Here is a 15,878-nt window from a genome sequence, read left to right as displayed (position 1 = left end):
TGTAACCTTTTCGAGGGCACCAGGGGCTGGGATGGAGATAACATACCTCCAATGAGATCATTTGTTCTCAATAATATATATATCCTTCTGACTGGTTTTCGATAGTTATAAAAACAAGAACTCCATAAGCTAAAGGCAGTTACTGAGAGCAGCCATAAGTGAGTATCAATGTCATTATTGCACTTTATTCATTTCATTCTTAAACATTGAACACTTCATTCATATACTCATATACATATATACTACATTTATATATTATCTTTAATAAATTAGCCTTCATAGAGTTCACCTTTAAAGTGCCACGATGAGTCAGAGTACTTTCTCACCAACCTCCTAAAACCTCTCTCGCCAACCTCCAACAATCTCTCCCTCCTACAGCCGACAGCTCTTTTTGTACGTTTTTGCGACGGAAAATACCCATTTTGTGGCAGTTATAATGAACTAACTTCCTTATATCAGAGTAATGAGGCGTTTCAATAGAATATCTTTACCCCCGGGAATTACCGGGAACACCAGGTAGTATATATATATATATATATATATATATATATATATATCGACCAGACTACCAGTTGTTATACACTGCTCACTACAATGCGCTTCCTCCCAATGTTGTATTTTGTAGCTTTCAAATGTCACCAACCTGCTGGTTAGGCGAGTAGCCCAAAGTTTCCTCTGAACGAGATGTCAGTTCGCCGTAGGGCTACAGATTTATTACGAGTGGAGCTGAGCACGTGAAATGAAGCGTTTTACTCTCCAGGAAACAGAGCCGGCCTTGGAATCGACACACCAGAATCTTGCGGTCGTGAGTGCAACACACCATATTCACTAGGCTACGATCTTCATATATATATATATATATATATATATATTATATATATATATATTATTAATCTATTATATATATATATTTGGTGTGTGTGTGTGGGCGCGAGTATGTGTGTCTGTGTAGTATATATATATATATATATATATATGTATATGTTTGGATTAACTATATATATATATATATACATACATACATATATTATATATATACATATATTATATATATGTATATATCTCTATATATGTATATATATATATATATATCAATATATATGTATGTATGTATGTATGTATGTATGTATGTATGTATGTATGGGGGGGGCGTAACTGGAACTCCTTGATCGAAACTATATTAACGACACACTTCCCGTTGGTATAAAGGAAGGATGTGAATTCGACTTTGCAGTATATTTTTACGAGTGTGAATAGATATTAGTTAAGCGACGTCGTACCTTGCTTACATATTCATGGACACTCGTGAATTTACGCTATGGAATACCGTCACTGATGAAAGCATTCGGTAATATTTTTTACTTTAAGCTGGAAACAGGATCTTGTACGTGGATAACCGAAAGTTTTAATTCATCTTCTTTCTTTTGCTAGCCTATTATGTGGTGTATTATTCTCGGAGATTTTATGGTGGTGATAGTGTCTTTTGACGTCTATTTTTAGTGCGTGGTGAGATACACAGCCAAGTCCTTGTTATAATTATGTATGAAATTATAAAATATTTGTAATATTTGCCTATGAGGTTTTTATTTCCGCGCTGATCACCTGGTAAAAATCATTAATGATTTTTAACCTTATTATTATAATATATATATATTTGGGATCACCACTACTTTATCATTTCCCTTTCTTCCTAATTCTACTGTCTGATCACCTCTGTCCAGCCATTGCCATGATTGACCTCTAGCTACTAAAGATTTCTTTTGTTTATTCGCTCTGTTTATTTTCTCGTGTTCTTTTCTGTTGGAGAGTGTAGGCTCGAAACGTAAAAGACTTTCTCACATTCCCGAGCGTTAAACTAATACACGTATTTGTTGTTTACACACCTGTCTTCGTTTTTTGCTTTTTGTAAATTCCAACTATATATATATATATATATATATATATATATATATATATATATATATATATATATATATATACGTTAATTAATTTGTGTTGAAAGACTCCTGATGTGAAATCGTGTGTTGAAACAGATATCGTTGTATTTCGGGATGGGGGTTTTCTTTTCTTGCCAAAGAAGCACACGCACTATATATTTCTTCTTCACTGGTATATTACTGCTCTTATTTGAACACATATCCATTTTCCGGAAATCTTTTGTCATACATCAGTGACACATTTTTCTATGACAAACTTTTCGTTTTCGTGTGTGCTCTTGCTCCACTTACTCCATTCTGCTCTTCTATGATGTGTATCCATACGTGCGCATGCGTTTGCGTCTCTGTTTATGTGTGTGCGTGTGTGTATGTGTATGTCATTGTTATTAGCAGCAGTATAGCCATCCGCTCAGCCCATCCTCTCACCCCGTTATGCTGTTGCTGTCCCGGAACCCGAAAACTTGGTACAGTTCCTGTATCTGTCTGTATTTGTGTGATCATCCACGATGTTACCATCATGGTAGTTGTTATTATTGCCATCGTTGTTACCGCCGCTGCTGCTGTCGTTATTAGTCGTGTTCTTGATGTTGTTGTGGCCGTCTGTGAAGTTATATATATATATATATATATATATATATATATATATATATATATATATATATAGGGAGAGTTTACAAAAAAAAAAAAAAAAACAAAAGACGAAGACAGTGGTGTACAAAATAAACAGATGTATTAGTATAACGCTCAGGAGCCTACACTCTTCTACAGAAAGGGACACAGAAAAAAAGCAAGGAGAAACAAAAAGGAGAGAGAAAAACAAGAAGAGAAACAAGGAGAGAAAAAAATGTGTGTAGTAGCTAACGATCTAACATGGCGACTATATATATATACGACAGACTATTTTTAGTTTCCGTCTACCAAATCCACTCACAAGATCTTGGTCGGCCTGAGCCTATGGTAGAAGACACTTACCAAGGTGCCACGCAGTGAAAATGAACCCAGAACCATGTGGATGGCAAGCAAGCTTCTCTCCACACAGCCACTCTCGCGTCTTAGTTTACTTACTGAAAATATTTAGAACAAATCTGAAAGGATTTTAATAAGAACGGTCCACAATGCAAACACGTTTGATGTGCTTGGGGATTTAATAAATCATAGTAGCCCAGATTAATAGAGAGCCTAAGTCACACATCATTCCGTTTATTATGACGATTGTTAAGTAATTACTAAGACAGCAAACACCAGTCTCCAGCGCCTCTGTGACAGTTGTAATATCCTCCTTGTTGCCTTATAGAAACCTTTAAATGTTTAATAATCTTTATATAGCTATAGTTACGTTAGATTTTGTTTCAACGTATATTAAACCATGCTAAAAACTCGTTTAATCCCCATGAGAAAAATTTCCATCTTTGAGAGAAAACTAAATCATCTAACACACACATGTATATAAGCAATTTATGTTTCAAACTAAATGTAAATAGCTCACGAAAAACCAATTAAACAGCAGTAATTGTTTACATTGCTTTTATTTTATCTCTCAAAATAAGTAGGTTTCACGAGTTCATAGCAGCCTTCACAATTCCATAGCAGCCTTCACAAATTCTTTGTAATCAATTTGATCATTTTTGCTGACAGATGTTATGATTTTTTGAATATTTTCACTACTGTGATCCATACACATCTTTTTCATTGCCGCGGTTAGTTCTTCTTTGCTGAGATAACCAGAATTGTCAGTGTCAAATGTCTTTAAAGCTAACTCAATATCATCCGGATTTCTTAATAAAAAAATAGAAGAGAGAAGAAGCATCATTAGTAACAATATAAAATTATACAATTTGTAGAAAAGCAACAAAATAATAATTCGTTCAAAGTAAGCATTTTTTAAAAATTTATAAGGTGAAATTTAGTTGATATAAAAAAGCTCTTATATAACGCATGACTCAGTTGATTAGCGAAAAGCTTGATGACTAGGTGGTCGTTTGAATACTGTCATCCACACTTAGTCGAGTTCATGGGGAAGACACTCAATACTTATTGGTTGATTTTTACTAATCTTTACGTAGAGAAGGGTGAGGCAGAGAGACAGACGTTTTAGAAAAGTTCACAAAATCATTAATTTAAGGTGCAAACAAATTTTATTGACATCAATGTGTTTATATTGAATTAGCATTCGTCAAAATTAAGTATGAAAAACAACATCTATCATGTGTAGTCCGTTTTCATTGATACATTTCTGAAAGCGTTCTTGGATGTTGGCCTCCACTCTCTCCCAGATTGCTCTGTCGATTTGGACGATTGCACGCGAAGAGCTTCCTTCAAATTGTCCAATGTACGGGGCTTATGTGCATACATACGTGCCTTGAGGTTTCCCCACAAGAAATAATCACTCGTGGACAAATCAAGGGACCGAGGAGCCAAGGAATGTCAGCAAACATGGAAATGGGGTGGTCACCAATGAGAGGGCGAAGAACGTCCATTGATGCTCTGGCTGTGTGGACCGTCTCCCCATCCTATTGAAACCACACACGTTGAATAGGCATACGTTTTCGTCGTAATTCGGGCCCTTTTGGGCTGTGCAGTGATCTTTTGTGCAGTTCTCTCGGATTATCAAGAGCTCAGTAACGATAGTTCTGTTGATTCGCCATGCCATTGGGATGAAAATGAGCTTCATCATTCATTAAAAAAAATGAGGCCGTCATTTACCCCCAAAATTGCTTCCCTCTGACGTGCGAAGTTAAGCTGCTGTGCATAGTCCCGCGGTTTCATCTGTAGCCGAATGACAAATTTGTATGGGTGAAAATGCAGATCTTCATGCAAAGTACGTGTTCAACTGGTTCTTATTTTATCGCACTCGAAAGATAAAGTCGACTTCGGCGGAATTTGAACACAGAACGTATAGACGGGGGAAATGCCGCTAAGTATTTTTCCCCGGCGTGCAAACGGTTTTACCAGCTCGCTGCCTTGAAATTTCCTCTAATAATAAAGTGATATACAATACATAAAGCGGATATAATTGTGTCTTATTCAGAAGGCACTCTTGGTTACGCAACATTTCTTGATCAGCGGTCTAGTACTCAGACGAAAAGGTGTTTAAGTTCATTATGTATGCATGCAACATAAAATTCACCATGTTTTTTTGGGGGGGCGGGGGGCGTTGTGAACAATATAGAGTCTAGCGGTGAGGGTGGCACTCACGAACGCTAGGTCATGGTTTCGATTCCCGGAAAGAGCGGTGCGTTGGGTTCTCGAGCAAAACATTTCCTTTCACGTTGCTCTGCGATCATTTCGACATCTGACGTGTGACACACTTTTGCACCGGCACTGGCGATATCGATTTGATGGAGGAAGTGAGCTTATGTACAGCACATACACGTGATCACTATAAACAAATCATTTGTGCAGCTCGTTCAGCAAAAACTGAACACACGTCGCCTTCTACGGGAAAGGCCTTCATTATCATTATTGTTGTTGTTGTTGTTATTTAAGGTGGCATTTTGATCTTAGCCAAAATGCCGCGAAAAATTAAAGATAAAAATAAAATATCTCTTTTAAAAATAAAATAAAAGAAAACATTATTTAAGGCGGCGAGCTGGCAGAATCTTTAGCATGCTGGACGACATGGTTATCGGTATTTCAACTGTCGCCTCGTTCTGAGTTCAAATTCCGCTGAGGTCGGCTTTGCCTTTCATTCTTTCGGGGTCTATTAAATAAGTACCAGTTACGCACTGGGGTCGGTATAATCGACTTAATCCGTTTATCTGTCCTTGTTTGTCCTCTCTGTGTTTAGCCCCTTGTGGTTAGTAAAGAAATAGGTATTTCGCTTGACGCTACATTCTGAGATCAAATTCTGCGGAAGTCGACTCCTTTCAGAGTCGATAAATTAAGTACCAGTTGAGTACGGGTGTGAATGTGATCGATTGTCCCCCACCCACAAAATACCAGGCCTTGTACTTATAGTAGAAAGAACTATTGTTATTATTATTATTATTATTATTATTATTATTAAAGCGACGAGCTGGCAGAATTGTTAGCACCCCGGGCAAAATGCTTAGCTGTATTTCATCCGCCTTGATATTCTGGGTTCAAATTCTGTCTAGGTCCACTTTGCCTTTCATTCTTTCGGGGTCGATAAAATAAGTACCAGCTGAGTACTGGGGTCACTATAATCGAATATCCCCCCTCCCCAATAATTTCTGCCCTTATGCTTATAGCAGAAATGCTTATTATCATTTACCGAAATCGTTAGCACACCGAACAATATATTTAGCAGTATTCCATCCGTCTTTACGTTCAGAGTTCAAATTCCGCCCAGGTCGACATTGCCTTTCATCATTTCGAGCCGATAAAGTAAATATCAGTTGAACACTGGGACCCATGTGATCGATTTATCCAATATCCCGAACATGCTATCCATGTGCCATAATTTGAAATCAGCTATTATTATTTACCGAGGTCAGCTTTGTTTTCTATCGCTCTGAATTCCATAATATAAAGTATCGGTCCAGTAATGAGATTGATGATATCCACTCGGCCGATTCCACAAAATCGTCGGTCCTGTGTCTGAATTAAAAGCCATCATCAACATTATCATCATCGACATTATTGAAATTGACCGAGGGCGGTGAGCTGACAGAATCATTAGCAAGCCGGGCGAAAGGCTTATTGGTATTTTGTCTGCCGTTACGTTCTGAGTTCAAATTCCGCAAAGGTCGACTTTGCCTTTCATCCTTTCGGGGTCGATAAATTAAGTACCAGTTACGCACTGGGGTCGATATAATTGACTAAATCCCTTTGTCTGTCCTTGTTTGTCCCGTCTGTGTTTAGCCCCTTGTGGGCAGTAAAGAAATAGGTATTTTGTCTGCTGCTACGTTCTGAGTTCAAATTCCGCAAAGGTCGACTTTGCCTTTCATCCTTTCGAGGTCGATGAAATAAGTTCCAGTTACACATTTGTGCTGATGTAATCAACTCACCCCTTCTCCAAAAATTTTTGAGGCCTTGTGCCTAGAGTAGAAATAATTATTGAAAATGACCGAGCAAACATCGAACTAAGTTACCTAGCCTTTAATATATTTACTTTCGTTCGTGAGGCTGGATAACATGAGGTTTCTGTTATATATGTTTACGATGTAATCAACTACACCAATTCATTACAAATGTTTAACTGTATCATTATGGTAGGAGTTATGAAATAAAATGAAGGATCTTTTCCTCTACATGGGCAGCTCGATTGTTTAATTTTCTTTAACTAAACACTTTGAAACTTCGTATACTGGTAGAATGTGTCATATAGAACATCTTTTATTCTTAGCATTGTTGAGAAAAGTTTTTATTTTCGAAGTTATTTCGTGTTAAATTTGTCGTATTTTGGTAATTTCAACGAATCAATGAGGTGTATTCGGCTGAATAAAATTACTGCTGTTTTGTTTGTCAACAACAACTTCCGGCGGTGTATATTTCGTTTGTCGCTGTTATTTATGACATCATCTATGCGTCTGTACTGGTTTTAGCTTAAAAAACTTCGAAAATAGAAACTTTTCTCAACAACGCTAAGAGTAAAAGATATTCTATATGACACATTCTACCAGTATACGAAGTTTCAAAGTGTTTAGTTAAAGAAAATTAATTAATCGAGCTGCCCATGAAAAAGAAAAGATCCAAAATGAGAGATACGATGAAAAGATACGAAATGTGTGGACTTACTGAAGATATCGCTTATACATCGCTCGAACGAACTCAGCCTTGGTAACTTCGCCATCTTTGTTTGTATCATATTCTTCCAAATCGCTCTGTCGAAATAAAATAGCAGAGGTATTGATAACAGTATAAATAATAATAATAATAATAATAATAATAATAATAATAATAATAATAATAATAATAATAATAATGATAATAATAATAATAATAATAATAATAATAATAATAATAATAATAATAAATAATAATAATAATTATAATAATGAACTATGCCCTGATGCAGTACTAGACAGTGGATCTCATGGCTTCTGATCTTAACTGATTGGCAGTGTTATCATGTACATTGTTTTGTCTTGGTACAAAAGACGGCCTACAGCAAATATTCTGCTCAATACGACAAATCTGCTTGTCAGTTGTTTGACCTTAACCAGTTGAGCATGTACCTTAATGGCTGACGATATGTGCATCTCTGATCACCAGCAGAAATAGTGGGGGAGCATCATAGCCGTGTGTTGAAAGGAATTCTTAGAGGTTTGGATAATTCACCTTTGGAAACATTGGTGGTTCGTTCAACATTCTTAAACAATCCTTATTCCGGGAACTTTTGAGTGGGATGGTCTACTCGACCTGAAAAAAATTCTAACTGGGCCCAACCTGCAAGGTCATGCGCTGTTTATCTTGATATGAGATCACTATGTCGCGCACATATGGTTGTGATGCATGTGCCTGGCGTATCCTTAACAGACGGGTAGTTATAATGTGTATACTGGGCTTCGTATATTTTACCCCAGTGTCACTTTGATGGCATGCACTGCTCTCTCACTCAATAATAATGACGATAATAATAATAATAATAATAATAATAATAATAATAATGATATAATAATAATAATAATAATAGTAATGATGATGATGATGATGATGATGATGATGATGATGATGATGATGATGATGATGATGATGATGATGATGATAACACGCAGGTTTGCTTCTTTGCTTAAATTAAATTTGGTTAGTTGTTCTCGATTTTTGAATTTGTGTTTAATGAAAAATCTTAACTTTACTAGAAAAATAGTAATGACCCTGAGAAATACTTAACCTATCTAGCTAGATTATACTCGCAAGATACACACACTAACAAATTCACACAGACAGACACACATACACACAACCCTGCACACATACACACAGTCACAGACACACACATGCATATATTACAGACTGACACACACATATATATATTATTCTCTGGAGGGAGTCATTCTCTTTTAGTACTTGTCAATTTAACACACTCACCGGTTCCATTTTCACTCATTTACTTTTGCTAAAATTTTCGATGCGTCTTGCTACCTTTTCAGTAGTCGTTGACTGTGTTCGTTATCGGCATTACGTTATTTTTGTTTGTTTGTTTGTGTGCATGCGTGTGCGTCACTGGGCATGCGCATACATGTATGTATGTATGTATGTATGTATGTATGTATGTATGTATGTATGTGTGTATGTATGTGTGTATGTATTATGTAAGTGTGTGTATGCATGTATGTGTGTATGCATATATATATATATATATATGCATGTGCGCACGTTTGTAGGTTTGTATGTATTTAGCATATCCATGCGCCTGTGTGTTCATGTGTGTTTGTGTTTGTGTTCATGTGTATGTGTTTGCATGTGTGTATTTATCTGTATATATATTATATATATATATATATATATAGAGAGAGAGAGAGAGAGAGAGATCACCGTGATCACCGTGATCGACCAGGCTATCAGATGTTGCTACACATCGCTGGTCAAAATGCGCTTCACATTGTTTTAGCCTTCAAATGACGCCACCCCGCTGGCTACGCGAGCAGGCCAATATATATATATATATATATATATATATAATATATATATATATATATATATATATATATATATATATATGTATGTATGTATAATAGAAATATGTTACAAAAAGAAAATAGAAACTACATGTGGAAATGTAAGGGAAAAGTCAGAAGAAAAATAAGCGAAAATGCACATTGAAAATCAAAAAAGTAAACGCTTTTTATGAAAAGTAGCGCTAGATATATACAATTAGATGAACTGAGGTCGGAATAAAAGTAAAAAAAATTATTATTGTGAATTGTTAAAGAGATTCATAAGCAAACCGGTTTCGTGAATTTACTAATCCTTGCTTTCAATGCACACCGATTAATGAACGGTATCAGGTCTACTAGTCCCTGCGTAAAATGATTATGTGTAAGGGAGGTAAGTAGCTCTGGATTTGGTGCAATTAGGGTAGATATAGATATGTAATTTGAATGGTGTATTGGATGTATGGGGGTTAGTGGTATTAATTGAGAGGTTAGTAGTGTTTTGTATTATGTTATGTGTTCATATTGAGTTGTGGAAGATATTTATTGATGAAAGTTGCCTATTTATTCATTATTTGTTGTACTGAGGTGTTCTGTGAAAATTGATAGAAGGGGAAAATTAGGAAATTAGGATTAAGCTTCCTAGCACATCTTTTTATGTGTTCACTAACCTGTATCTGTCTGTATTGTGGGTGGCGGATTTGTTCTTTGTGGCATAGATTAGATTTTCCCGAGGCACAGGTGAAATTTGATTTGATCTTAAATATTTCACCCTGTTTAAAGTGGAATTCTGAACCCTCCAAAAGATGAGGGCATGTACCATAGTTTGGTATTGGCATTGGTATTGGCATCCTTTCTGTCTCGGGAGACAATGGAGTTGCGCATGAAGTAGTCTAATTGACATAATGCCTCTCCGTAGACACACAAACAAAATTGCTTCAACTCACAAATTCACATAAAAGATCTTGTAAACCAGATGCAAAAATGTAAAGCCTACTCTTTTGCGTTGAGGGCTTATATGCCTCAATACTAGATTATTTTCTTTAGTGAATATACGGTGATCGCTTATAAGCTTTAAGCTTAAGAAACATTATTTTATAAATATATATAAAAAATTTCGCATATATATAAACAAACTAGCATGTTCATTCTCTGCGATGACTTGAAGAGCAGTGCGGAATTATCTAGTGTCGAGGCAGATAAGCCCAAGACGCAAAAGAGTGGGCTTTACATTTTGTATCTGGTTTGCAAGGTTTTTTTATGTGAATTTGTGTGTTGAAACAAGTTTTTGTGTGTCTAGAGAGAGGCATTATGTCATTATTATTAACACTCGCACTGGTTCAGTACCACTCCTTTTGTATTAGTCAGTGTGTGTGTGCGTGTGTGTATATATACACACAAAAACACACGCATATGTAATATATATGTTTGGGTAAATTTTTAGAGAGGGAGAGAGAGAGAGAGAGAGAGAGGGAGAGAGAGAGAGAGAGAGAGAGAGAGAGAGAGAGCATGTGTGTGTATACGCACCTGTGCATACATACACATTCAATACTTGCGTTTTAAGGTGCTCGAAGGTATGTTTTGTGACTGTGTAATGAGCGATGTTTGTATTTGTGATATAAATATAAAGCTGAAAAACTATTAAAACTTTTACAAACCTCTACAGTATATCTGGAAATAGATGGAAATACATTTGACAAATGATCGAACAACTCTTCCACTTCTACTACTCCATTGCCATTCGTGTCGATTTCTTCAAAAACTTCACTCCAATTGATATCACACATCGCGAACTAATTGTAACGAGAATGGATATGTAACCTCGAGGAGAATTGCTATTTTCCTGTCTGTAGTATGGAACACTTGTCACACTTAGCTAGCACCTTTTTGCTTTTATATAAAACAACTCCCACCACCCACCACTAAAGCTGCTGATAATTCATTGGTTACCAGCAGTGCCTTCTTTAACCTCGCCATCAGAACATCTGCTAAAATTATTACATTGTAGTATGGAACACTTGTCACACTTAGCTAGCACCCTTTTGCTTTTATATAAAACAACTCCCACCACCCACCACTAAAGCTGCTGATAATTCATTGGTTACCAGCAGTGCCTTCTTTAACCTCGCCATCAGAACATCTGCTAAAATTATTACATTCCCGCTACCACACATCACAGACGCTTCTTTCTATAAGTATGGATGGCAAATCTAATTAACATACTTATCAATGTTATCTAGTGGTTATCTTTTGAGAAGTGACATCGATCATTGATCATTGCTTGATACTGAAAGAATGCTAGTTCACTCATACAAGCATTCACGTGCTTCCCTTGTACACGCACACACATATACTCACACATAGTTGAAACGCTGTTTGAATTACTTTTCAGCGTTGAATGTTTAACTTCTCACTTCCATTGCACACGCACGCACGCACACACACATGCACACATACGCAGACACACGCAAATATTCACATACCTCCTTTTTACATACACACACATACTCACACAGAGTCAAAATGCTCCCGCTACTAGTTTGCCATCACCCCTTCCTTATCCATCTGTCACCCTTTCATTTCTCATTCATATGTTGTGACGGAGAAAAACACAAGAATATTATTATAGTATATACACACGCACACATATACACATACACACACACATAAATGCAAATACACACATACGTACGTACGTACATACATACATACATCGCAAAGGTATATTCCATGGGGACAGCCTCTCTGTGATGTTGTCTATACTTTCTGCAAACCTTCTCCATTCATGTTAAAGAAGTCTGAAGGATATGTCACTGGTTCACAAGGAAGCTGAAATACCAAAATTACACACTGTTTCTTAGTGGAAGACTTGAAACTTTATGCAAAGAATATGCATGAGATGAAAAAGAGACTTGACCAAGTTACAACATTCTCAAATGACGTAGGACTGGAGTTTGATCAAGATAAATGTTGTTATATTGTTTTGAAAAGGGGGAAACCATAAACCAGACTAATAACATCTCCATCAATGATTTGACTGTTTCCCTATATCTGACCAGGTATGTTACAAGTATCTAAGGGCGGACGAAAATATATCTTACAATGGCCCCTGTAACAAAACACGTGTCACTAAAGAATATTACAGCCGAATAAAGAAGATTTGAACCTTAGAACACTCTATATTCAATAAAACAGTAGCCCACAATGTGTTTTCAGTACCATTATTCATACCAACATTTGGGCTGCTTGATTGGATACTTGATGAGATTGGAGCCATCGATGTGACAACCTGAAAAATACTAACAAGCACACAATTTCCACATTAACAGTGACGTAGACCCTCTCTACCTAAAACGAAAACAAGGTAGCAGAGGCTTAACATCGATCCAAAATACCTTTGAATGTTACATCATATCCCTTCGGTAACATCTTTTAACCACCCAGTGTCGAAGTGCATCCCTTGACTAAGTTTGCATACATGAGGCTGATAACATTATAAGGCTTGAAGGAAGCTCCCTGAGTAACATTCCTTGTCTGATAACCTTGAATACATGCTCAAAGAAGTTGCACGACTCTACCACAACATATCATCAGATGAAAGGATGAGATTATACGAACAGAAGACTAAGCATAGATATGTTAGTAGAAAGCAGTCTATCATGGACTAATAGCCGGATTACTACCTCCCATTTTGAAGGGTATGCGTTTGCAATCCAGGAACAGAAAATATGAACCAAATACCTGATGCACAAAAGGGATAGTAACGCAGAAAAAGTAGTATAATATGAAAACTTTGTGGAGTTAACATTGAAAATATCCCCCACATCATAAGCAGTTGTACGAAAATGTCATGACGGTTTTATCTACCGATGAGACATGATGTTGTAGCTAGAACACTCTATAATGAAATCCGTCGGAAGGATAACCCCGAGGACAAAGAACCCACTGTATGGTAGAAGCCATAGCCACCCATAATAAAAAGGAGTACTGATGGAATGTCCCAGTGAAGTCCTCAATAAAATGTAAGCACAACAGACCTGATATAATGATTTGGGATAAAGAAGAGAAACTGTGTACAGTTGTGGAAGTTAGCTGCCCAGCGGATGTTAATATAAAGCTGAAGATCAGTGAAAAAGAGAATGCCTCCGCTGAACTACTATTAAGACATCACGTTCGCTTATAGCACCGGAAAAAAGTATAGTCAGATAGAGAAGGAGGCTTTATCGATTATTTTAGCGCTAAAAACATTTTACAAATTTCTACATGGTAGAAGTTTTTTTGTTACAAACCGACCAGATACCATTAATCTCAATTTTTGGATCAAAGAGGAATGATCTACCGATACAGCGAACCAACTACAACGCTGGGGTAAAATATTACTGAACTACAATTTTGTGATTCAGTATATTCCGTCAAAGGAAATTGGTCTTGCAGACTGCTGATCGAGGCTAATTCCCAAGAGCGTGGAACCACTAGAGGAGACCGTGATAGCGTCAGTGTGGTCAGTAAATAAAGAAGTATTGAGGATGATATAATCCAGGAATTGCTGCTCACAGCACATAATATAAAAATGAAACCCGTAGAGGATAGTTACATTACAAGAATGACAGAAACATTGAAAAATAAGCATAATAAAAATACAAATTCAAATAATTTCTCCCTATGCGACGATGTCTTAATGTGCGCGCAGAGAGTAGTAATACCCAGTGTACTGCAGGAACAAATATTGCAACAATTCCACTGTAGGCACTCGGAAATGTCCAGGATGAAATTTTTAATGAAGAACTTAGTATATTGGTCGAGAAATGGGTGAAAGCATGTAGAGGTTGCGCGTGAGAAACCAAAGAACCATCAGTAAAATACCAGTCATGGCTGGATACTAAGAACCCATGGTCCAGGCTACCTATCGACTACACTGGACCAGTGACCGGTGCATGCTATCTAATCGTTGTGGATAGCTATACAAAGTGATCAGAGGTATGCAGATGTAATAAATCCACAGCAAAGACAAAAATAAAGTTCCTACTCGAATTATTTTCTCGATACGGTGTTCCAGACACATTAGTTTCCCTGTAGTTTCACGCTACGGGCATATAGCTTAGTGGTTAAGATCGAGGGCTACTAACCCTAAGATTGTGTGCTCAATTCCAGGCAGTGCCTTGAAATAATAATAATAATAATAATGATAATAATAATAATAATAATAATAATACTGTGGTGACCACAGTCTTCTTCGAACGAACACCTCAAAAAGTTTAGAAACATTTATACCTCCAATTTTGTGTGAACCTCGTATCTTTCATTCTTTCCTGACAAACAGAATAGGTAATCATGCTATTTATTGTATCAACTCAATTAAATGCACGATAAATATTAAGCAAGGAAGCACAACTACAAAAACTGTAAACCACAGCAAAACATATAAAAAGAAAAGAAAAATTCCAAAAGAAAAGAAATTCAGAAATTCTAAAATCCAACAAGGTGATCATCTCTTTCTCCTGCTATTCCCAAAGACTGGAATATCTGCAATTTCCTGTGAATATTTTAAATCTTCCTCAAACGTGAGGAAACTTACATACCTACAGCTTTCGAATGCACAAACGATTAGCTTTAAAACAAAAAAACCTTTAATATCTACAACTACTGTGAATTCCTATCTTTTCCTTTATCCCTGAATATTCGTAAAATGTAAACATCATCTACCTTTTTATTCTAAGAACACTACCATTTCTCGCTGTGCATTGATACAAAAGACCATATTTAGTAAATCTTAAAACTATACTATCTACAACTCGTTTTCTTTTCTTTTTGACTCCCCCTGAGTATTCGAAAATGTAACATTTTTCATTGCAAAAGTCCTACTGTTTTTCTCCAACTGGACAGACAAACGAACATCTCAAGAAAATTTTAAAACACTAATATATTACCCAAATAAGTAAACACACCTTTTATTGCAACAACACAACTGAATTCAGAAATTCAAAGATTCAACGACGTGAATAAAAGGTGTGTTTACGTATTTGGGTAATATGTTAAAGTATTTAATTTTCTTGAGATGTTCGTCTGTCTATCCATTTGGAGAATACAGTGTATATATATATATATATATATATATATATATATATATATTATATATATATATATATATATATATAATTTCAACAATTGAGGGTAAAATTAATTAATTATTAATCAATTTCACCAAGTATTCAGTATGCAAAGGGACCATTTAAGGCGAATTCAAATTATTACATTATATAAAAGGGCTTAGTAAAATAAATTACTTTGCCGCATACTGAACTCATTAGAAATAGTAGCTAAAAAAACTTTTTTAAAACTATTTCTAATACTTAAAGAAAACCTCTCTCATATAGTGTTTGCT

General features: G+C 36.1%; 1 protein-coding gene across 1 annotated transcript; it reads right to left on the bottom strand.

Annotated features, from left to right (window-relative positions):
• Positions 1-3,444: 3,444 nt before the first annotated feature.
• LOC115211463 (calcium-dependent protein kinase 12-like) lies at positions 3,445-11,380 on the bottom strand. The gene is made up of 3 exons (XM_029780122.2): positions 11,155-11,380; positions 7,638-7,723; positions 3,445-3,712 (listed from the first exon to the last, which is right to left on the bottom strand). The coding sequence occupies exons 1-3, from the start codon at positions 11,281-11,283 to the stop codon at positions 3,511-3,513; spliced, it is 417 nt and encodes a 138-aa protein (XP_029635982.1). The 5' UTR covers positions 11,284-11,380; the 3' UTR covers positions 3,445-3,510.
• Between the last annotated feature and the right edge of the window lie 4,498 nt (positions 11,381-15,878).

The sequence above is a fragment of the Octopus sinensis genome, linkage group LG1 (genome assembly GCF_006345805.1).
Source record: "Octopus sinensis linkage group LG1, ASM634580v1, whole genome shotgun sequence".
NCBI lineage: Eukaryota > Metazoa > Mollusca > Cephalopoda > Octopoda > Octopodidae > Octopus > Octopus sinensis.
This window is presented reverse-complemented; position numbering and strand designations above follow the sequence as displayed.

Bases quoted from the DNA above. Each gene is read 5' to 3' on its own strand.
- LOC115211463 (XM_029780122.2), bottom strand. From the start codon at position 11,283: ATGTGTGATATCAATTGGAGTGAAGTTTTTGAAGAAATCGACACGAAT. The intron at 7,724-11,154 runs GTTTGTAAAAGT...TTATTTCGACAG, and splicing joins TTTCCAGATATACTGTAGAG to AGCGATTTGGAAGAATATGA. The intron at 3,713-7,637 runs GTAAGTCCACAC...TTTTTTATTAAG, and splicing joins ATGTATAAGCGATATCTTCA to AAATCCGGATGATATTGAGT.